General features: G+C 39.2%; 1 protein-coding gene across 3 annotated transcripts; it reads left to right on the top strand.

The window, feature by feature from the left end:
- Positions 1–13: 13 nt before the first annotated feature.
- On the top strand, positions 14–21,471 carry COQ10B (coenzyme Q10B). Of its 3 annotated transcripts, XM_058710325.1 has the most exons (6): positions 137–274; positions 1,474–1,574; positions 5,658–5,810; positions 12,270–12,462; positions 18,289–18,390; positions 20,453–21,471. In XM_058710325.1, exons 3-6 carry the CDS (start codon positions 5,683–5,685, stop codon positions 20,618–20,620), a joined length of 591 nt encoding a protein of 196 aa, XP_058566308.1. In that variant the 5' UTR covers positions 137–274; positions 1,474–1,574; positions 5,658–5,682; the 3' UTR covers positions 20,621–21,471. The 3 variants fall into 3 exon arrangements, with proteins under 3 accessions (XP_058566301.1, XP_058566293.1, XP_058566308.1); XM_058710310.1 differs by lacking the exon at positions 1,474–1,574 and having other exon boundaries at positions 19–274; XM_058710318.1 differs by lacking the exons at positions 1,474–1,574; positions 5,658–5,810 and having other exon boundaries at positions 14–274.
- Positions 21,472–22,506: the final 1,035 nt, after the last annotated feature.

Genomic DNA, 22,506 nt, shown 5'->3' with positions numbered 1-22,506 from the left:
TTATGCGCTTTCGGGGTGGGAAGAGAGGGCGTGTCTGGCAGCTCAAGGGGCCCGCTGATTGGTTGGAAGGCGCCGGAGCCGGGCGGCTCCGCGGGCCACAGAAGGGCGGCACCGAGGACCAGGTCCCGGAGGTGAGGACCGGCTTCAGTGAGACTATCATGGCAGCTCGGGCCGGTCAGGGGGCCCTGAGAAAGGTGGTTTCGGGATGCCGTCCAAAGTCGACAGCAGCGGCCGGAACCCCGGCTCCGGCGCAGAGGCTTACCCGGAACGTCAGGTAATAAACAACGGGGGTGCTGCAGTGAGGGTAGCCTTCGGCCTCGGCTTGCTGAGTTGGGGGACCGAGGAGACTTGGGGCGAGGGGGAGCCTGACCGGATGCATTTCCGCGTCTCCAGAGGGAGAGGGTCTCCTGCGTTTGAGGAGTTCAGGTTTTGCGCCCATCACCCCGGCCAGAGGTTCGTGGGCCTGTTCCAGACACCCGTCTGAGTTGGTGACTCGCTTCCCTCGCGAGAGGTAGTGAATCATCGGCGGAGCGACTTTAGCAGCAGCTGATAGAGCAATTCGGAAAAAGGGTAACTTGGAGCTCTTCCGGTCTCCTCCCCTACGGCCTGCTGCTGTTGCTGCTCTTTTAACTTTGCGGCAGAGTTGCTGGGTGCCCGGGCTGTGGGAGTTTGTGGCCCGGCGGTGAGCCTCCTTCTTTTCCTCTAGCGTGCCAAGTGGCCAGACATACTTTCCCAGTTTTTGGTAGGAGACGTTTGCTTCCACCCTTTGGTGCTTGCAAAACTAAATGTAGCCATAGTAGGGGACCTGGATTTTTTTTCCCCGCTCGACTGTAACTTAGAGGTCCTGTAACCTTGAACCAGCTTTGGATTTTCCTGGTTGGCTCCTTTTTGGTGGGTGGAGGTGGAGACATGAATGATTCCATACTTCCACCGCTTAGTTTCCTTTTCCTGATGACTTTGTAATAAATTAATGCTCGAAAACTAAAGTTAGTATTTAAAATGTATTCAGTTGTAAACAGTACAGGATGAAGGGAGAAAGCACAAATGTTGAACTCCAAGAATTTAGATTTAAAGAATTTTTCAAATATCAACCCCCCAGCCAACTCTAAATCTTTTTAACCAAATATTGGTTGAAACTGAAGTCTTGTTAAAGGAAATAACTTGAAAAAGTAGTTCTAATCAGTTTTAAGAAAAAAAATTGTTTTAGTGATTACATTAAGGTTTAAATTACAAGACAAGTATTTACTGTTTATAATAATGAAGAGGGAAGGAGTTTATGAGCTCATTTTAGGCGCAAGCACTAACATAGGTTGTGGCGTTTATTATAGTAGGGTGAGATGTAGTATCGGAAGTTTAGTAACAAAAAACTGTCCTTCTGATTCAGTTTTAATATCATGGTTTAACGATATATATGACTGTATGACTCTTCATTACAGTTGAAGACGTTATTCTTTTTTTTTTTTTTTTTTTAAGACGTCATTCTTGATAGTGTGTGAAAATAGATGTGCGGTCCAGGGCTTGTAACCATAGTATGCAGACTCATCAGGAAAACTATTAGCTTGCTTTAAACACAGGTATTTCCTTTACAGTTGTAATCAGATTGTATAAGGGTTTTTATATGTATATGTGTATGTGTGTATATGTTTTCTTTTGGGGGAGGTAGAGTGGGAGGTTGGGGCCATGGTATTACATAAACTTGATACAAAATTCAAAACCATATACAGTGAAAAGCTTCATAGGCAACCAGTTCATCTCTCAGGAGCAACGGTTTTATCTTTTTAAATAAAGGTTTATCACAGAAATGCTGCCTTTTCTGATACTGATTTATCAGAAAATTATTAATAAGTGTTTTCAATATCTGTCACATAATTGGCTTCTGATAATAGGTAACAAAAGTGGGGAAAATAGGTAAAACTGTTATAACAAAGACAGCTAAAGAATGTCCTAGAAAGGGAACAGGTGATCAGGTATTTTGTACACCAGATTTGGTTTGTAATCAATATGGCTAACAGAGATCCTAAATTATTTTATGTGGCTTCTTTTTTAAATACTTTTAAATATTTATTTATTTTTGAGAGAGAGAGGGAGAGACACACACACACACACACACACACTGTGAGTGGGGGAGGGGCAGAGAGATTGAGACAGAATCCGAACTCCAAGCTGTCTTCACAGAGCCTGACATGGGGCTCGAACTCACAAACCCTAAGATCATGACCTGAGCTGAAGTCAGTCAGTTGAGCGTCTGACTTCGGCTCAGGTCATGATCTCATGGGTTGTGGGTTCGGGCCCTGTGTCAGGCTCTGTGCTGACAGCTCAGAGCCTGGAGCCTGCTTCGGATTCTGTGTCTCACTTTCTCTCTCCCCTCCCCCTGCTCGTGCTCTGTCTCTCAAAAATGAATAAACCTTAAAAAAAATTTTTTTTAAAGGAGAAGCTAAATTAATTGCCGAATTATGTTATTTCCACTGATCTGCTTCATTTAGCAGAGTAACTGTCATTCACTTACGTTGCTATAATCCCACTTTCTTAAAAAGATTTTTTAATGTTTTATTTTTTATTTTTGAGAGAGGGAGAGCATGAATTGGGGAGGGACAGAGAGAGAGGGAGATGTAGATTCCCACGCAGGCTCCAGGCTCTGAGCTGTCAGCACAGAGCCTGCCGTGAAGCTCGAATTCACAAACCTCGAGTTCCTGACCTGAGCCAAAGTCAGAAGCTTAACTGACTGAGTCACCCAAGTGCCCCGGTATTATCCTACTTCTAAGAAAACTCTGTAGTTTTACTCTAAAAAAAAAAAAAAAATCATAATAGGCTCTTTTTAAAAATTATTTTGAGAGTGAGAGGAAGAGAGAAAAAATCTCAAGCAGGCTCCATGCTGTCAGCACAGAGCCCAACGTGAAGCTCTATCCCAACTGTGAGATCATGACCTGAGCCATCCAAGCGCCCCACAATAGGCTTATTTTAATATTATCTCTGCCTTTAAAATAAGATTCACATAACTAATCATATTTTTAAAGATTTTTGGAAACACTTAACACCTTTATTCTCTCTAGATAAATCTATCTAAATTGGTAACATATTTTTCTCTCTAGGAGATGAATTTATCTAAAATCTCTTTTGATTAAAAATAATAGAGATATCTTTAAAATATGCTCTTACCATCATTAAAAAATCAAATACTACTTGTGATGTCCTAAAAACCTAGAATTTAGAAAGCTGTTTTGTTTTGCAATATTTTTATCCCCTTGTTTGTATTTTGAAGTGTTACTTACAGTTGGATGAAAAATCCTTTTAAAGTCTTGAAAAGAGGCCAGTAAGTTCACCTATATAGTTCGTATGTCTGATTTCTTTACCATTACATTTTGACAAAGTTATCAGTGTTTAGCTTAACCATTTTCATTAACCTTTATTTCATTGTCTGGAATAAGACCACCTAATTTTTATAAAGAGTATTAATTGTTCAAAAGTTCTTTCTTGGGGCACCTGGGTGGCTTAGTTAAGCAACCAACTTCGGCTCAGGTCATGATCTCACGGTTTCTAAGTTGGAGCCCCCACATTGGACTCTGCTGTCAGCACAGAGCCTGCTTCAGATCCTCTGTTCCCTCTCTGCCCCTCCTCTGCTCGTGTGTGTGGGTGTGTGTGTGTCTGCTGACAATGCAGGCACACGCTTTCTCTTTCAAAAATAAATGTATATTTTTTAAAAAAGGAATTATCAAAAGTTCTTTCCTGTATTATGGAGCCTAAATTTGTCTCCCTCCGATTGGGCGTCTTGTTTATGTTTTGGAACCATATCTCAGGTATCATCCTTCTGGCTGAATATTCCCAGTTTCTTCAACTATTCCTTGTTTAACTTGATTGTTTCTTCCTCCCCAGCCAAATTGTAGGGTGTCTATGTCCAAAGAAATTTTATTTATGTGTAAATTCTATTTATAAAACAAATTTTATGTATGATGACATAAGATTTCACCAGTCCCTCCATTCCCCTTTTAAAAAATAATTTGAAGATTTGATCTAATGAAATAGTATTCTTTTACTTGGAATTCTCCAAAAGCTTCTCATTGAGGATAAAATCCAAATTGCTTTATCCTGGCTAATAATTCCCAGCATGATCTAGCTCCAACCAGTTTAATATTATTTCATAGTACTCTCCTGGCTTGCTTTACTGATACTACACTGTTAGTCTTTTTCAGTCTGTGGATACTGCCAGGCTCTTTCCCTACTACCTGGAATGCCCCCTGCCTACCTCCCCTCCTTCCATATACTACACTCACATACACTGTGTGTGTATGCATACACATACACATTTATTATGCACATACATACCTATTTCTCTCTTTATATGGCTAACTCCTGTTATATCTCAGCTGAAGTATAACGTCAGAGGACTTCTGAGACTGCCCTATCAAAAGGAGCTCCTAATTATGTGTCCCCACCCCCTTTCTTTCTTAGCACTTCTTTTGAATGCTCAACTACAAAGTAATTCTCATACAGTTAATATTTATTTTTACCATTATATCCCTAGTGCTTAGCACAGAACACGATCTCAATGAGTATGTGAACTAATACGTAAATAATAGTATAAAATAGTTATACAATAATCTTATTAGGGATAGGCAGAAATATTCAGGTGAAAACAAGTGTATCAGGCACCTATATTTAGAAGCACCCAAACAACTAATATTCTAATTTCTTTGATATGTGTTTTTACATATATGCATTGAAAGGGAGACTGGAAGGTAAAGGAGTATAGAGCAACAGTTCTGAGAGGGCCACTAGATTTCCAATCTCAAGTCTCAGAGTAGGTCAAGAATTAAGGAACCTGGGGCACCTGGCTGGATCAATCGGTTAAGTGTTCAACTTTGGCTCTGGTCATGATATCAAGGTTCTTGAGTTTGAGCCCATGTCAGGTTCTTTGCTTACGCTGGGGAGCCTGCTTGGGATTCTCTCTCTCTCCTCCCTCTTTCTGCCCCTCCCCCACTTTTGTGTGCATGTTCTCTCTCTCAAAATTAAAAAAAAAAAAAAAAAAAAAAAGGAATTAAAGAACCTCTGTGGATCCAGCTGAGAAAACAACCTGGATAGATGAGTCGAATAGATGATGAGGGGCACCTGGCTGGCTCAGTCAGTAGACCATGGGACTCATGGCCTCGGGGTCATGAGTTCAAGCCCCACATTGGGGGAAGAGTTTACATTAACAAAGAGAAAATAGTTGATGAATATTCTAGCAAGTGTATGGGAAGAATATGTTGTAATACGTGATGGTAGACTGAAAGCCAACTTTCTGGGAGAGATCCCTTTTGTGCCAGGAACTTCTAACCCAAACTGTAAGCTGTTATGTTTAGTTTTCTTCATGGTACTTAATAAATTTTTTTTCTGTGTGCTTGTGCATGCATGTGCACACAATTCTGTGTGTGTGTGTGTGTGTGTGTGTGTGTAATATTCTAAAGTTGCAAAGCCTTCCAAAGTGTGATAGTTACTGGGAGGCCAGACTGGCGCAGTTGGTGGAGCAGCAACTCCTGATCTCATGGTCATGAGTTTGAGACCCACGTTGGGTGTAGAGCTTACTTTAAAAAAATAAAGTGTGATAGTATTTTACAGTCTGTAATTTGTGTTTCGTCTTAATTTTCAATGCCATTCTAAATCAGGTAATTTTTGTCTTTTAGATATTTTGCTTCCTGTGGTACACTGATGAGCAGAACTCTTCCACTATATACCTCCTTAGTTTTGCCTAAGGAGATATATGCGAGAACTTTCTTCAGAATTGCTGCGCCATTAATAAACAAAAGAAAAGAATATTCAGAGAGGAGAATTATAGGGTTTGTATATAATAACTTTCTTGTATCATGACTTTTTTTTCTGGATTTTCTTCTTACAGAGTAAGCTCTGGTTTTTCTGGATTGGCCTTTCCATAGCTTTTGCTGCTTTATAAATATTTGTTCAATTAACATAATTATGTAGTGACTTTATAGGATAGATTTAAATCTTGACATATAAAGGAAATAACTGAACTGTTTATGACCTGTATTTTTGTACACTGTTCATTTCTGTAGTGGCAACATTAGTGATTTGTTGGGCCCAATATGTTTATATAGCTCCCTAACATATACACATGCATAGGTAAGTAACATGCAGATGTGCTAAGAGGCTCCTACCACCTAGAGCGTAGGTTGGCAAACTTTTTCTGTAAAGGGCCAGAGAGTAAATATGTTAGGTTTTGTGGACCATACTATCTCTGTAGCAGCTACTTAACTCTGTCATTGGAATTATAGCCCAAAAGACCTACTACTATAGCCTGTAGTTAATAAGTGGGTGTGGCTATGTGCTAATAAAACTTTATTTACAAAACGAGGCAATAGGCCAGGTTTGACCCCTGATCTAGGCATATACACAGGAGAGAATAGAGAGACTGCAGTTCTGCTAAACCAGAAATACAGCATCTGTTCATAGGGGAATTTCTATAAGGGGGTCTTAATTCTTAACAGGCCATTAAGTACTACATGAATTCTTGTAAAAGTGCATTTCATGAATTTTTCCACTTGCTCTTTCCCTTCTGTAGTAGTTTTCTGTAGTAAAGGACTTTCAGCAGACTCCACTTTTGTCACTAAAGTCACCTTTATTACTGGCTAAGTCACTGTATTGGTTAAGGTAAAGCTAGCAGCTATATAGGTAAAACCCAAAAGTTTATTTCTTCCTTATGTAAAGTTCAAGTGAGTACTCCCCATCCATGCACAGCAATTTATGAACCGGGCTCCATCTAACTTGTACCTTTGTAATTCCTTAGTCTTCTGAGTCTCTTAAAAAGATATACCTGATTCTAAACCATATTGATTTGGAAGTGATTATTGGGAAGAACTAGTTACATAATCCCATCTAAATGCAAGAGGGGTACTGGGAATAGTAGCTTCCTTTTTTTTTTTTAAATCTGTTTATTGTTTAATTTATATCCAAGTTAGTTAGCATATAGTACAACAACGATTTCAGGAGTAGATTCCTTAATGCCCCTTATCCATTTAGCAATCCCCCCTCCCACAACCCCTCCAGCAACCCTCTGTTTGTTCTCCATATTTAAGAGTCTCTTATGTTTTGTCCCCCCTCCCTGTTTGTATATTCTTTTTGCTTCCCTTCCCTATATTCATCTGTTTTGTATCTTAAATTCCTCATATGAGTGAAGTCATACGATATTTGTCTTTCTCTGACTAATTTCGCTTAGCATAATACTCTCCAGTTCCGTCCACATAGTTGCAAATGGCAAGATTCCATTCTTTTAGATTGCCAAGTAATACTCCATTGTATATATATATATACCACATCTTCTTTATCTATTTATCCGTCGATGGACATTTGGGCTCTTTCCATACATTGGCTATTATTGATAGTGCTGCTATAAACATGGGGGTGCATGTGTCTCTTTGAAACAGCACACTTGTATCCCGTGGATAAATACCTAGTAGTGCAATTGCTGGGTCATAGGGTAGTTCTATTTTTAATTTTTTGAGGAGTCTCCATACTCTTTTCCAGAGTGGCTGCACCAGTTTGCATTCTCACCAGCAGTACAGAGGAACTCCTCTCTCCGCATCCTCGCCAACATCTGTTGTTGCCTGAGTTGTTAGTGTTAGCCATTCTGACAGGTGTGAGGTGGTATCTCATTGTGGTTTTGATTTGTATTTCCCTGATGATAAGTGATGTTGAGCATTTTTTCATGTGTCGGTTGGCCATCTTGATGCCTTCTTTGGAGACGTGTCTATGCATGTCTTTTGCCCATTTCTTCACTAGATTATTTGTTTTTTGGGTGTTGAGTTTTATAAGTTCTTTATAGATTTTGTTTTTTTAAAAAAATTTTTTTTCAACGTTTTTTATTTATTTTTGGGACAGAGAGAGACAGAGCATGAACGGGGGAGGCGCAGAGAGAGAGGGAGACACAGAATTGGAAACAGGCTCCAGGCTCCGAGCCATCAGCCCAGAGCCTGATGCGGGGCTTGAACTCACGGACCGCGAGATCGTGACCTGGCTGAAGTCGGACGCTTAACCAACTGCGCCACCCAGGCGCCCCAGTTCTTTATAGATTTTGGATACTAACTCTTTATCTGATGTGTCATTTGCAGATCTCCCATTCTGTTGGTTGCCTTTTAGTTTTACTGATTGTTTCCTTTGCTGTGCAGAAGAAGCTTTTTTATTTTGATGAGGTCCCAGTAGTTCATTCTTGCTTTTGTTTCCCTTGCCTCCAGAGATGTGTTGAGTAAGAACTTGTTGTGGCTGAGGTCAAAGAGGTTTTTGCCTGCTTTCTCCTCGAGGATTTTGATGGCTTCCTGTCTTATGTTTAGGTCTTTCATCCATTTTTTTATTTTTGTGTATGGTGTAAGAAAGTGGTCCAGGTTCATTCTTCTCTATATTGCTGTCCAGTTTTGCCAGCACCACTTGCTGAAGAGACTGTCTTTATTCCATTGGATATTCTTTCCTGCTTTGTCAAAGATTAGTTGGCCATACGTTTGTGGGTCCATTTCTGGGTTCTCTATTCTGTTCCATTGATCTGAGTGTCTGTTTTTGTGCCAGGAAATAGTAGCCTCCTGATGGGCATCTTCTTCCCAGCAAGTATACCATGTGAAGTGAGCCTAAATAATTGGATAGGTAGACATCTTTGCCAGAGCTGGTATCAGTTAAAAGAAGAAATGGCAATAAAAAGATTAATAGTGAATCGGTCTACTTTTTAAAAAAAATATTTATTTATTTTGAGAGAGAGCCCATGCGTGAGCAGAGGAGGGGCAGAGAGAGGGAGAGAATCCCAAGCAGGCTCCAAGCTGCCAGCACAGAGCCCAATACAGGGCTCAAACCCACAGACTGTGAGATCAGGACCTGAGCTGAAATCCAGAGTCAGATGCTAAACCAACTCAACCACCCAGGCACCCCTGGCCTGCTTTACTTTTGAATCACTGTTAATATCTCCTTGTACTGTGTACCTGGCATTTGACAGCTGTTACTGGGTACTTTACTGTTTCATTTAATTCTCGCAATAGCCATGTATATTAGGTGTTGTTATTCCTATTATAGAGATGAGGAAACTGAAGATCAGAGAGATAATGTACATGAAGTATGATTCCAAAGATTTTTTTTTTCAAAGATTATTTTTTCCAACGTATTTACTTATTATTGCTTGCTTCCTTATTCTTTCTCAGGCTAAAATTCTTTTTATTGCAAATTGGCCTTATCCAGTGATCTCTATCTTATCTTTTCCCCCTGTATTTGACATAAACACATATTAGCTACGTTTATTAAGTGCTTATTAAGCATTGTGCAGTATGGCAAAATGATTTCACTTAACCCTCAGAAGAACCCCGTAGAGGTACTTTTTAGTTATGGATGAAGAACATAAAATTGAGAGGTTAAACAGCCTACCCAGGGTCATGTGGCTTACTATGTTTTAGGGTTGATACTTGAACACAGTCCTTCCTGAGTATAAAGTCCATCTCCTTGACCACTATGCTGTATATACTGCTTTCTGAGTTGTTGTAGACTATTTGTATAACAATTAAGTTCCAGGCTACAAGGTTTCATACTTCTTCATGGGACTTACTTTGGCCTTTATTTCAAAGTAACTAAAACCAAGGGGGTAGGGTGATTTTCCCTCCCCTCTGGTGTGGGCCTCATTTCATGCTCATAAAGATTAATTTAAACATTCATAAAGACTCATTCTGTCTTATTCTGAAACTTCCCTTTTGTAATTTAGATTGGGATTGTTTAAATTACTGTATAATTTTTCTTCTTTCACTTTTCACATATTATTGGCCATGGGAGGATGTGTCCTCCCTGCAACTGGAGGTGCTCACAGTTTCTTCAGCCACTCCAGACTTGGGCCCGGAGTCCTGGGGGTGGCTAGACACCTTGGGCATGTTCCCATCATCTGGGAGGGGCACTGGGTAGTTGTAGGGTGTGGCCTGGTTGATTATGACCATGTACTTGTTGAAGGGATTGGAGGGGGGCAGAATTAAAGTCCCAGCCATCATGGTCTTGGTGGTGGTGTAAATTCCTATTACCGTTTTGAGGTGAATTATGTTTTAACAGTGTTCAGTTTTTATAAGAATAATACGTATCTGGCTCTCATCATCCACTCGTCTTTTGTATCCATAGACTGTTGTTGTTTCTGTTTGTTTTACATTTAGGCCCTTAAGTTTTTTTGTTGAATTTATTTGTAGGTATTTTGCAATTCTGTGCTGTTTTATAACTGGTTCTTGTTAGTGTAGGAAAAGTACTTATTTTTAAAGGTTCTTTAACAGGTTACCTTACTGAATTCTGAATTGCTTATCTTCTGAATTGATAGTCATATCACCTGCCAACTGATACTCTTGTCTTATTCTTCTCCATACATATGCCTCATATTTCATACTCTGATTTTACTTCAGCTAATACTTTCAGAACAATGTTACATAACAATGATAACTAGCATCTTTGTTTTATTTCTAACTCTAATGAGAATGCTTTTGGTATTTTACCATTTATGGAGGGAATCACAATTTTTCTTTTGGTTAATATGGTTATAATAATAGAATTCTTAGTGTTAAGCCATCCGTGCATCTTTAAAAGAGTTGCATTTGATAATGTTTTTTCCAAAATGTATTTCTGGATTTTATTTGCTGATAATTATAATTTTTGCCTTAGTAGTCACAGGTGACATTGGTCTATAGATTTTATTTTTTATGTTCTTGGTCAGGTTTGGGTTGATGGAGTGTTATGCTGGCTCATGAAAAGAATGAGATGTTTCCTTTATGTTCTAGAATAGTTTCCTTTTTTTTTTAATTACAAAAATACTACATACTTGTATAAAAATCTAACAATATATAAGAATATGTACTAAGAGAGTCGATCTTTATTCCTACTTCTTTTTCTTGAGTTAAAAACTATTGTTTAATCTGTGTCCTTCCAGATTTTCATTGCACATAGTCTGTTACCCTAACAATTAGTTTCAGGAAGAAGTAAACATCAGGTATTTAAAAGTGAGAAATATAGAATTTACTTATAATTTTTCTTTTTTAATTTTTTTTAACGTTTATTTTTGAGACAGAGAGAGACAGAGCATGGACGGGGGAGGGTCAGAGAGAGGGAGACACAGAATCCGAAACAGGCTCCAGGCTCTGAGCTGTCAGCACAGAGCCCAACATGGGTCTCAAACCCACAAACTGCAAGATCATGACCTGAGCCAAAGTCAGATGCTTAACCGACTGAGCCACCCAGGTGCCCCTATGTATAATTTTTCTTAAATGGATAATAGAATCATGCATATCCTGTCTACTTTGTAGTGTGCTTTTTTTCATGTAACAATATGCTGTAAATTTCTTTGCTCTAAAGTGTATATTTGATCTTAAAAAAACAGGGGTGCCTGGGTGGCTCAGTCAGTTAAGTGTCTCACGTCGGCTCAGGTCATGATCTCAAGGTTTGTGGGTTCAAACGGCGCGTTGGGCTCTGTGCTGGCAGCTCAGAGCCTGGAGCCTGCTTCAGGTTCTGTGTCTTCCTGTCTGTGTGTCCCTCCTCCTGCTGATGGTGTCTTTCTCTCAAAATAATAAATAAACATTAAAAAAAATTTTTTTTTTAATAAAAATAAATAAATAAACTTAAAAAAAGGAGGGGTTGTCTGGCTGGCTCGGTCAGAAGAGCATGCAATGCTTGATTTCAGGATTGTGAGTTCAAGCCCCACATTGGGTATAGTGATTACTAAAATAAATTAATAAGTAAACTTTAAAGTATATATTTGATTATAATTTTTTTATTTTTTATTTTAATTATTATTTTTTAACGTTTATTTATTTTTGAGACAGAGAGAGACAGAGTATGAACGGGGGAGGGTCAGAGAGAGGGAGACACAGAATCGGAAGCAGGCTCCAGGCTCCGAGCTGTCAGCACAGAGCCTGACGTGGGGCTCAAACTCACGGACTGTGAGATCATGACCTGAGCCGAAGTCAGATGCTTAACTGACTGAGCCACCCAGGTGCCCCTTTTAATTATTTCTTAAAGTTTGTTTATTTATTTTGAGAGGCAGCAAGTTGGGAAGGCATTGAGAAAGAGAGAGAGAATCCCAAGCCAGCTTCGCGGAGTCAGTGCAGAGCCCAGTGTGGGGCTCAGCCTTATGAACTGCGAGATCATGACCTGAGCCTAAGTCAAGAGTCAGAGGCTTAACCGAGTGAGGCACCCAGGTGCCCCTCATATTCAATTTAAAATATATGTATGCCATATAACTAGGTGCAGTTAACACCTTTCTCTCTCTTTTTTTTTTTTTTTTTTTTTTTAAGATATTCTATGCAGGAAATGTATGATGTGGTATCAGGAATGGAAGATTACAAGCATTTTGTTCCTTGGTGCAAAAAATCAGATGTAATATCGAAGAGAACTGGGTATTGCAAAACACGATTAGAAATTGGGTTTCCACCTGTGTTGGAGCGCTATACATCAGTAGTAACCTTGGTGAAACCACATTTGGTAAAGGTAATAGTTTTAGTTTTTGTTGTTTTTAAATCTTTCCCAAATGTTGATTATATCAAGTGAGTTAAAGTATAATAGCTTGAAAGAATGTCCCTAAACTAATCAGAGAAGGAAGGAAAAAACAAATGATTTCTTATGTCTTCTAACTGTGCTGTTTTATCCAGTATTGGTGTTATTCTTGCCAAATAGAAATTTGACTAGAATATGGAAATAAGAAGCTTTTTCTTTTTTTTCTTCAGTTGAGGACTATTGCCCCTTAGAAAAGATTGGACCGCACAAGTGAGAACTGTTTTAATTTTTGCGCTAGTTTGTGTTTTTGATTTTTTGGTTTTTTTAAGTTAAGGAAAGGACAGTGGTGAGAGAATGAAGGTAGAAAAGATATAAATGAGAACATGAACACTGTCAAGGTCATACTGCCATGTGGCGGTACTGAAATGCCAAGTGCTATTACATGCATTCTATTGATTATTTTACCTTGTCAAAGGAGAATGCACATATAGAAAAGGTACCGAGGCTTAAATACACAAAACGGCAGAATTCCATAGAGTTCTTTTGAATTCCTAGAGTTTCGTGGCCAAATACTTAAGGTGTAGTTGTGTTTTATGCCCACAAAATATCATTTCTTGGTAATTGGCCAGAGCAAAATGCCTTCGTCAGCTCCTTGTTAGGCATTGAAGGAGGTGCAGCTCTCATATCAGAGAGTCTACTGTCCAGTGAGGCTGACTTTGGAGTCCACCCTCATCTTACTCTCACAACTTGAACTCATATAAAAGGCCATGCCACTCCGGGGCTTTGCCATTATGAATATTTCCATCTTTTTCCTCATAGTTTTGGAGATTTTTACTACTATACTGCACTGCCTCTCACATTAGCTAACATTTATTGTGCTCTTTGTAGTGCTTTAAAGCACTTCAATTACTTGTTTAATCTTCAAAACAGCCCTTTGAGATTCAAATGTTACTGTTCACCATCATATAGTTGAGCAGATTAAGGTTTAGAAGAGTTAGATAATTTACCCAAGGTTACAGAGCCAAGACTCCAGCTCAGTCTTTCTGACACCAGTGAATATCTATATAATCTGAAAATGTTTTTGTTTCCTGACCTCAGTCTCTCTTTTTCTAAATGTTTGTTTATTTGAGAGAGAGAGAGAGAGAGAGCACAATCAGAGGACTGACAGAGAGAGAGAGGGAGTGAGAGAATCCCAAGCAGGCTCCATGCTGTCAGGACAGAGTCCCATGTGGGGCTTGATCTCACGAACCGTGCATGACCTGAACCAAAATCAAGAGGTGGATACCCAACGGAATAAGCCACCTAGGTGCCCCTGACGTTAATCTCTTATAACTTAAATCTTCATATTCTATATCTAACTAAAAGAATTCTTGAGAAAAAAAATAATAACCCTCAATTTTCTCCCCCTAGCTTTTTCTTTCCTTCACTGGCTTTTTATTTTAATTGAAGTATAGTTGACACACCTTCCCTTGCTTCTTAATACATACAAGATTAAGTCATCTGCTTTATTGTTGCTCCCCACCCCTTCCCCAGTACACACTACACACACACACACACACACACACACACACACACACACACACACAAATATACTAAATGTTCAGGCAGTACCTTCCATCTTCAAGTTCCATGAATGCACCATACAGTGCTTATTGTGCGGCCCTGTGCCTTTGCATACTTTTCACTCTTCTACCTGTAATGAACTTAATTCTTTGCCTAGTAGTCCTTCAAATTCTAGCTGTCTGATGTTGCTTTCTCCCTTTCCTTAATATAAATAATCAGTCCTACTTCGGAGATTCTTCTGGGCTTTGTACATGTTTTGTTTCTCTTATCACTCTGCATTATAATTTATTTCTTCATCTGATTTCTGCTTGACAAGGTTGAGCTACTTGAGTGAGTGGAAGCTTCTCTTTTTCATCTTTGTGTGGCCTCAGCACCAATACTATAGTGATGGGAGTCATGAGAGCTTTGTGCTTAAGAAGTTCTCATTACTGTCTTTTTGGGTTATTGCAGATCCAGAGATGTTCCTCATAATCTCAGTAACTTTCACTACTGCCAAGGAGGGAGGAAACTGTATTAGAAAAAAAAAATCTTCATAACAACATGTATGAAGTTATCATTGCTATCTCAATTTTATGAGGCTTAGTAAAATTAAGAACCTTATGCAAATTCACGCTGTTTGTGTCAAATTGCAAAGGTATTTTTCATTAAAATAAGCTGCCTCATAGCGGCGCCTGGGTGGCTCAGTCGGTTGGACATCTGACTTCGGCTCAGGTCATGATCTCACAGTCCGTGAGTTCAAGCCCCACATCGGGCTCTGTGCTGACAGCTCAGAGCCTGGGACCTGCTTCTGATTCTGTGTCTCTCTCTCTCTCTCTCTCTCTCTCTCTCTCTCTCTCTCTGCCCCTCCCCTGCTCACACTCTGTCTCTCCTTCAAAAATAAGCAAACATTGGGGGCACCTGGGTGGCTCAGTCGGTTGAGCGTCTGACTTCGGCTCAGGTCATGATCTTGCGGTTGACGAGTTCAAGCCCCGCGTCAGGCTCTGTGCTGATGGCTCAGAGCCTGCAGCCTGCTTCGGATCCTGTGTCTCCCTCTCTCTCTTCCTTTTCCCCACTCGTGCTTTGTCTCTCTCTGTCTCAAAAATAAATAAACATTAAAAAAAATTTTTTTAAAAATAAACATTAAAAAAAATAAAATAAGGTGCCTCACTTAATGTGTCAATTGTTGAAAGATATATTTGAGCATAACACACAACTATATATGTTCAATTTTCTGTTGTCCTTGGGTTCACGTTTTGGATTTTAATACCTCATACACACATGTGCTATAGAATAAAAATCATTATAACCAAGGGAGCAGGAGAAGCCATGTGACATTTTTGGTGAATCACTAGTTGCCTCAGATGTGCCTGTGATGTGTCAGTAATTCTAGTGTACATGAATCTATAATGACCAAGAAGCCCTTGGAAGTTTTCAGCAGATTTAATAGAGGCAACCGTTCAATGACTCTTACTGCCTGGGTCACAATATAAAATTTTGTATGCCATAGTTTGTATTGTCTGGGTCAGTTCAGTCAGAGCGGCTAGTTGCAGGTCATCATCATAACACCTCCTGTTGTGATCAGCAACTCTCCTGTTAGGAATGAAGCCTTTTGCCATGTCTAAACATACCAGTAAAAACCTGTGGGTCCTTGGGCTAGATTATTCGTATGAGTACAGCACTGTCACATTTTGTGAAAAAGTAGTCAGAGGGAGGTGGTATATTGTGAGTATTCCCAGTAGCAGTTTTTCCTTCATTGTTAAATTTCCTGTAAGCATCTTACGTGATTGTAAAGAAGGGTAGAGTGTATTACCTGAAAGTTGGATAACTGAAATAATAAGATTTATAATAAACTTTTGATGCTTTTGAAAATTAGATGCTCATTACTGAACTACCAGTAAAACCAAACTCTTTCGGGCGCCTGGATGACTGTTTAACGTCCGATTCTTGATTTCCGCTCAGGTCATGATCTCACTGTCATCAGATTGAGCCCCAAGCCCTGTATCAGGCTCTGGGCTGGGTGTGGAGCCCGCTTGAGAGTCTCTCTCTCCCTGTGCTCCTCCCCTGCTTGCACACATGTGGTCTCTCTCTCTAAAAACAAAACAAAAGAAAAAAACAAACTCCTTGAAGAAAATTTTCACTTCTCCCCAGTGACTCAGCATAATATGACTAAATTTAGCTATTAGAGTAGTTCAGTGGCTCAGTCAGTTGAGCATTCAAGTCTATAATTTTGGCTCAGGTCATGATCCTATGGTTGTGGGATCAAGCCCCTCAGTGGACTCTGGACTGAGCATGGAGCCTGCTTGAGATTCATTCTCCCTCACTCTCGCTCTCCCTCCCGCTTGTTCATTCTCTTTCTCTAAAATAAAAATAAAGTAGTTAGCATCTTAATGACTATTATTTTATCATGTTTAAATAAATTTTATTTATTTTTTCCTCCCCCTAAATTTTAATTTTTTTTTTTTAAACGTTTATTTATTTTTGAGACAGAGAGAGACAGAGCATGAACGGGGGAGGGGCAGAGAGAGAGGGAGACACAGAGTCGAAAGCAGACTCCAGGCTCCGGGCTATCAGCCCAGAGCCCGACGCGGGGCTCGAACTCACGGACCGCGAGATCGTGACCTGAGCTGAAGTCGGACGCTTAACCGACTGAGCCACCGAGGCGCCCCCTCCCCCTAAATTTTAAAACATTCACTGGTTTCCACCTTAAAAATTAAAATACTTTCTTCTATGAATGTGAAAATAGAGCATTTCTTCATAAATGCTTTTTAGTATGGATGCAATTGATCTTTATAATGATTCTACCATGTTTTCATGTGATAACTGACTCAGAAGGCTTTAGATGAAGAGGAAGAATAAACATCAAATATATTTTAAGCTCTTTGGCTTCCAATTTGAACTATTTGTGGAGATATAGTCAGATATAGTCAAATAATCTTGCATTCTGTGTTTAGGGAGACAGAAGCTAGGGAAGAAAAAATAACACTTTGGGGAAAAATGTTTATCTATGCAAGTCCTTTTGCCAACCTGTAGTGTATAGGCTCAGAGGAGGGACAGTCTAAAGTGTTGAGGGGAATAAGTTAACAGAAAAAAGGGGTAGAGGGGCTTGATCATTTATTGGTCCCAGGACATGCCAAAAGAGCTGAAAACTTAAGGCTTAATTGGGGAGAGATGTGTTGACTTTGAAACAAGGGTTTAAAAGACGGTTTGCTGCTGAGGAAAGTGGTACATATTTTTTTTTTTTTAATGTTTATTTATTTTTGAGACAGAGACAGAGCATGAATGGGGGAGGGGCAGAGAGAGAGGGAGACACAGAATCGGAAGCAGGCTCCAGGCTCTGAGCCATCAGCCCAGAGCCTGATGCGGGACTCGAACTCACGAACCATGAGATCGTGACCTGAGCTGAAGTCAGACGCTCAACCGACTGAGCCACCCAGGCGCCCCGGAAAGTGGTACATATTCTTGAGGTCAGTTGTCTACTAGTATGAAGGCCCAGATACCATCTTAGGATAGTAAGTAAAGAAACTGAACTTTATTCAGAGTCGTAAACAGTCCTGACAATAGACTAGTGACTATGAACCTGGCCACCATTTTTCACATTGCGGGAGGCAACTCTTAAGTGGGTCTTAGCCTTCTTTTAATGAAACAGAATGGGAACTATCAAGATGGACTGTACATATGTTTCAATGTATACATACACAAAATAAACATGAGCACTGAAGAGATTAGAGGTTAGAAAGCAATGGATCAGGGATACTGGTCAGGACCAGACTCTCAGGAAAACTAGAACCACGGATGCCCTTAGAAATAGAGACGAATGAGTGAATGTAACTGACAAGAGAAGTCTTTGGGTAGGAAAGAAGAATTCTAGAATTATACTTGGGATCTGTGCCAGATACCTTATAAATATTTTAGTTGTATCATATGATGATATAAAATAGGTATTATACTCATTTTATAGATTTAAGGAAATACGGTATTGGAAATTAACTTGTTCAGGATTACTTAGAAGTGGCAGGGCTGGAGATAAACTTCCAAAACAATCACTCGTTTTGCTCCTGGAGAATGTCTAAGCACAGTGGGTGGCAGCAGTGAAAACGAGCACTGACAATCTTGGCGTATGTTGGCAAGAGGTCACTTCCTAGTACCAAGCTGAAAATGAGATGTTTTTATCACCTGTGGTCTGACCTACAAACATTTCAAAAAGAAATCATCCTCAACTGTAGATTCTGTACAGTCCAAATGGTATTTTACACCTGTTGTATTTTCATTTTGTCCTAGGCATCCTGTACTGATGGGAAACTTTTCAATCATTTGGAGACTGTTTGGCGTTTTAGCCCTGGTCTTCCTGGCTACCCAAGAACTTGTACCTTGGATTTTTCAGTAAGTCTCTCATACAGCCCTCAGTTTGTTCCAAATATTAGGTGAGGTTTTGTTAAAGAAGGAATAATCAATTTATTAGAATCCAGTTGCCATAATTAATCTTAGGTGCATAGTGATTACTGAAAGACACTTAGAGAAAATCTCAAATTTCTGAGTGTTGAATACCTTTTTCTGTACTAACTTTATAAGAAAGAATACTAATGAATCCTTCTCTTTTTCTGTTCTATTTCTTGAAAACTTGAATAGTCATTCTCTATTTTCTAATTTTTACAGGTCCATAGATTATAAGACACATATTAAGAATTTACTAACAGCTTAATAACAGTTTATTAACACCAAATGAAATCTACACATTGATTTCTACATCTTATGATGCAGAGATAAAGTGCAAAGGGGGAAAATATGTTTTTAAAATAGGGACTATGGCATTTTCTTGTTCACATCACCTTAGCAATAGATGACTTAGAGCTACTTGTGGCTTTTCTTTGCCAACAGATAATACATGAATTGTTCTCTGTATTTGCAACTCAGGCATTGCATTTCAAGAAATAGTCATAATTTTTAAAAAAATTTTTTAAATGTTTATTCATTTTTGAGAGAGAGAGAGAGAGAGACAGAGTGTGAGTGAGGGGAGGGCAGAGAGAGAGGGAGACACAGAATCTGAAGCAGGCTCCAGGCTGCAAGCTGTCAGCACAGAGCCTGATGTGGGGCTCAAACTCACAAACTGTGAGATCATGACCTGAGCCAAAGTCAGATGCTTAACCAACTGAGCCATCTAGGTGCCCCTTAAGTTTTTTTTTTAATGATTATTTATTTTTGACAGAGAGACAGAGACAGAGACAGAGACAGAGTGTGAGCAGGGGAGGGGCAGGGAGAGAGGGAGACACAGAACCTGAAGCAGGCTCCAGGCTCTGAGCTGTCAGCACAGAGCCCAGTACGGGGCTCAAACTCACAGACTGTGAGTTCATGACCTGAGCCAAAATTGGACACTCAACCAATTGAGTCACCCAGGTGCCCCAGAAATAGTCATAATTTTGATGCTGCTGTTCTCAGCTCTTGAGTTGCATTCATTAAAAAAATTAGTGGACATTAATGAGACAGTTGAGGAAATTTGAATAAGGCCTGTGTAGATTAGATAATAGTGTTACTATCTAGTAGCATTAACTCTCTCTTAATTTCCTGGCTTTAATAATTGCAATGTGGTTCTGTAAAACATTAAAATAGGAGAATCTAAGGGTGCATGGGTGCTGCAGTCGGTTAAGCATCTGACTTCTGATCTGAGCTCAGGTCATCTCACAGTTTGTGAGTTTGAGCCCCATATTGGGTTCTGCACTGATGGTGTGGAGCCTGCTTGGGATTTTGTCTCTCCTTGTCTCTGCCCCTCCCCTGTTTGTGTTCGCTCACTCTCTCTCTCAAAAAAATAAACTTAAAAAAAATTTTTTTTTCTAAATAGGAGAATCTGGGTAATGGGTGCATGAGAAATCTTTGTAGTATTTTTGCAACTTTCTTACAAATTTTAAATTATTTCAAAATGGAAAATTAAAGCAGTTTTAAAAGTTACTGGATATTTGGTCCTTAAAATACTCTTTCTTGAACCACTTGTCTTGACTTCTATCTTGAGGAGATATAAATAGTTCTCTTCTCATCTTCTTGCTACTACTTCTCATAGGAATACCTATCAGAAGGGTTACTTCCCTTCTGTATTTCCTTTTGGGAAACAGGATAGATCCAAAACGGGTACATTAGAAAGAAGCCAGACCGAAATGGTATTCATTCAGCAAAGCTTTTTTCCAGTTTTATCTTTAACTTAATAAAAGCAGATTCTTTGTCCTGAAATGAAATTCACTGCCCTTGTTTACTCAGGCTTATTGTGCCAGTAGTTGTGCTTACTGTGGAAAAGAAGTCTCCGTCTTCTGAGGGGTGGTAAAAATCTCATCTAGATATACCCGTACAACTCTACCTTACAGGCCGAGCAGCCCATTTCACAGTGTGAATACCATTATCCTTAGTAGACATTGAGTAAGAGAAAGATCCTCCTAAAATAATTAACATTTTCCTACAGATTTCTTTTGAATTCCGCTCCCTTCTGCACTCTCAGCTTGCCACATTGTTTTTCGACGAAGTTGTAAAGCAGATGGTAGCTGCCTTTGAAAGAAGAGCATGTAAGCTGTATGGTCCAGAAACAAATATACCTCGGGAATTAATGCTTCATGAAGTTCATCACACGTAAAGGGAAAAAAGAACTGGTCACCTGTTTATAACTTTATTCACTTTTAGGAAGTGCTTTTATCATTTGCTTTCAGAAGTTAGAAAGCATTTGTTAAACCCAGCTTTGATTATAAACCTACACCGTTGAGAATTTGCACTTGGAATATGGAACCACGTGTACACAGAATTCAATCAAGTGTAATTCAAAGTAATGTGTTTATTAGCATATTTACAATAGTAGGATGTCATCACTTTTAACCAGAAATTGAAACTGTAAACTTAAACCTTTTAATTATGACCTTACCTGAAAGTGGTTAGTTAAGATACTCACACGGTATGTATTATGTTAACCATTATCACCTTTAAGTTATTAAATTCAGACTATTTATAACTTATTGTCATAGGGCCTGCCTCTTGGCTTAGGATATTCGAGTAATCATCAGATATTTAAAATAGAAACTTAGACTTAAAAATACTGTTAATGAAGGTTCCTTGGCACTTTTCTTAAGTTATTCTTATGGGTAGTAGGTAATTCAGTGCTATCAACAGTGAGATTAACTCCCAGATTAAACAGTGAATATTTTTTTGGTGAGTGGTCCAGATCTTTAAGCTACTTTTCTTGTAGTTTGCAGCCCTCTCCCAGGTACTTTGACTGCTTTCAGTAATGTTGATTATGTGTCCGGTTTTGTCTACAACAGTGGGCAACACATGAAGATAAGTTGGTTGATATATCTCCAGCACCATGCATCCCTATTTTCTATTTATTGTGTGTATTCACTTTCAATAATGTATTTCAAACATATTTTTGTAAACAAATTAATGTCTAAGGAGTGAAGTAGTAACTTAATAAAGTTAATTTGTTTATTTTTTGTACAGTTATTCTGGTTATTGAAATCCTCCTGTATTATTTCAATATGTATTTCACATAGACCTAGTAAAGTTTAATTGTGGCATTTTATGAAACAAATCTGGGCAAAACTCAGTCTTCCTTTAATCATTGTTGATCTTCTTCCCTCCTTTCACTCCACACCTAACAACCCCCTTGCATTACCTTTCCAATCAGAGTACTTTGTTTCTTCAGATCAACAGGGGACCTCAATAATTCGTTCGCTGCCTAAAAGCACGTTTGCATCCGTTTTTTTCAGTAAATCTGTTTTGAGTGCCTACTGTGTGCCAGGTGCTGGTTATACAGTGGTGAGGTACTCCTACAGTCTACTCACATGGAACTGGTTGTGGCTTCACACAGGTAAAGCTGTATCTTTCCAGAGTATCTGCAGCTTGTATATAATTACCTTTTAAATAAAATGTTTTTAAATGGCAGATAGCATCCAGATATTTTTTTGTCCCTGTACATATTACTTTTCTTTTGATGGAAATAAAAATCTGTACTTTACCACTACCCTTATAAATACCATAAAAATAAATAAATACCATAAACTCCCAGGTTCAGAATCTAAGTTAGTGGTTGGGATCTAACTGAGCTGGTATTATGAGAGTATGTGGATGGTATTTTGGTCAGGGAGCCCAGGAACACACAATAATGCCTTGATCTAGCCATCCACATAAACCATGAGGTTTCCCAAGTATGGTCAGAACCCAGATTGCAGTAAGTGGTAGAGACAGGATACAACATATCCAGGCGTTCTGGCTCCAGTATCTATGCTCTTGTGTTTGCTTTACCTAGTACAACACTCCAGAGGCCATAACATATGCACTTAAGTTTGTCATCAATGCTCTCCGTATAGGAAGAGAAAAAAATGCCTTTATTAATTTTTTTTAATTTCTTTTTTTAATGTATGTTTATTTTTGAAAGAGGGCGAGCATGAGCCAAGGAGGGGCAGAGGGGATGACAGAGGATCTGAAGGGGGCTTTGCTTTGACACAGCCTGATGTGGTGCTCAAACTCACG

Source organism: Neofelis nebulosa, chromosome 2, assembly GCF_028018385.1.
Source record: "Neofelis nebulosa isolate mNeoNeb1 chromosome 2, mNeoNeb1.pri, whole genome shotgun sequence".
In the NCBI taxonomy this organism is placed as follows: domain Eukaryota; kingdom Metazoa; phylum Chordata; class Mammalia; order Carnivora; family Felidae; genus Neofelis; species Neofelis nebulosa.
The sequence above is the reverse complement of the archived record's forward strand: the minus strand, read 5'-3'. Positions and strand labels throughout refer to the sequence as shown.

What these genes read in the sequence shown, in the direction of transcription:
- COQ10B (XM_058710310.1), top strand. Translation starts at nt 159, where the DNA reads ATGGCAGCTCGGGCCGGTCAGGGGGCCCTGAGAAAGGTGGTTTCGGGA. An exon ending in AGGCTTACCCGGAACGTCAG is followed by an intron (nt 275 to 5,657) that starts GTAATAAACAAC and finishes TTTGTCTTTTAG; the next exon opens with ATATTTTGCTTCCTGTGGTA. An exon ending in CTTGTACCTTGGATTTTTCA is followed by an intron (nt 18,391 to 20,452) that starts GTAAGTCTCTCA and finishes ATTTTCCTACAG; the next exon opens with ATTTCTTTTGAATTCCGCTC.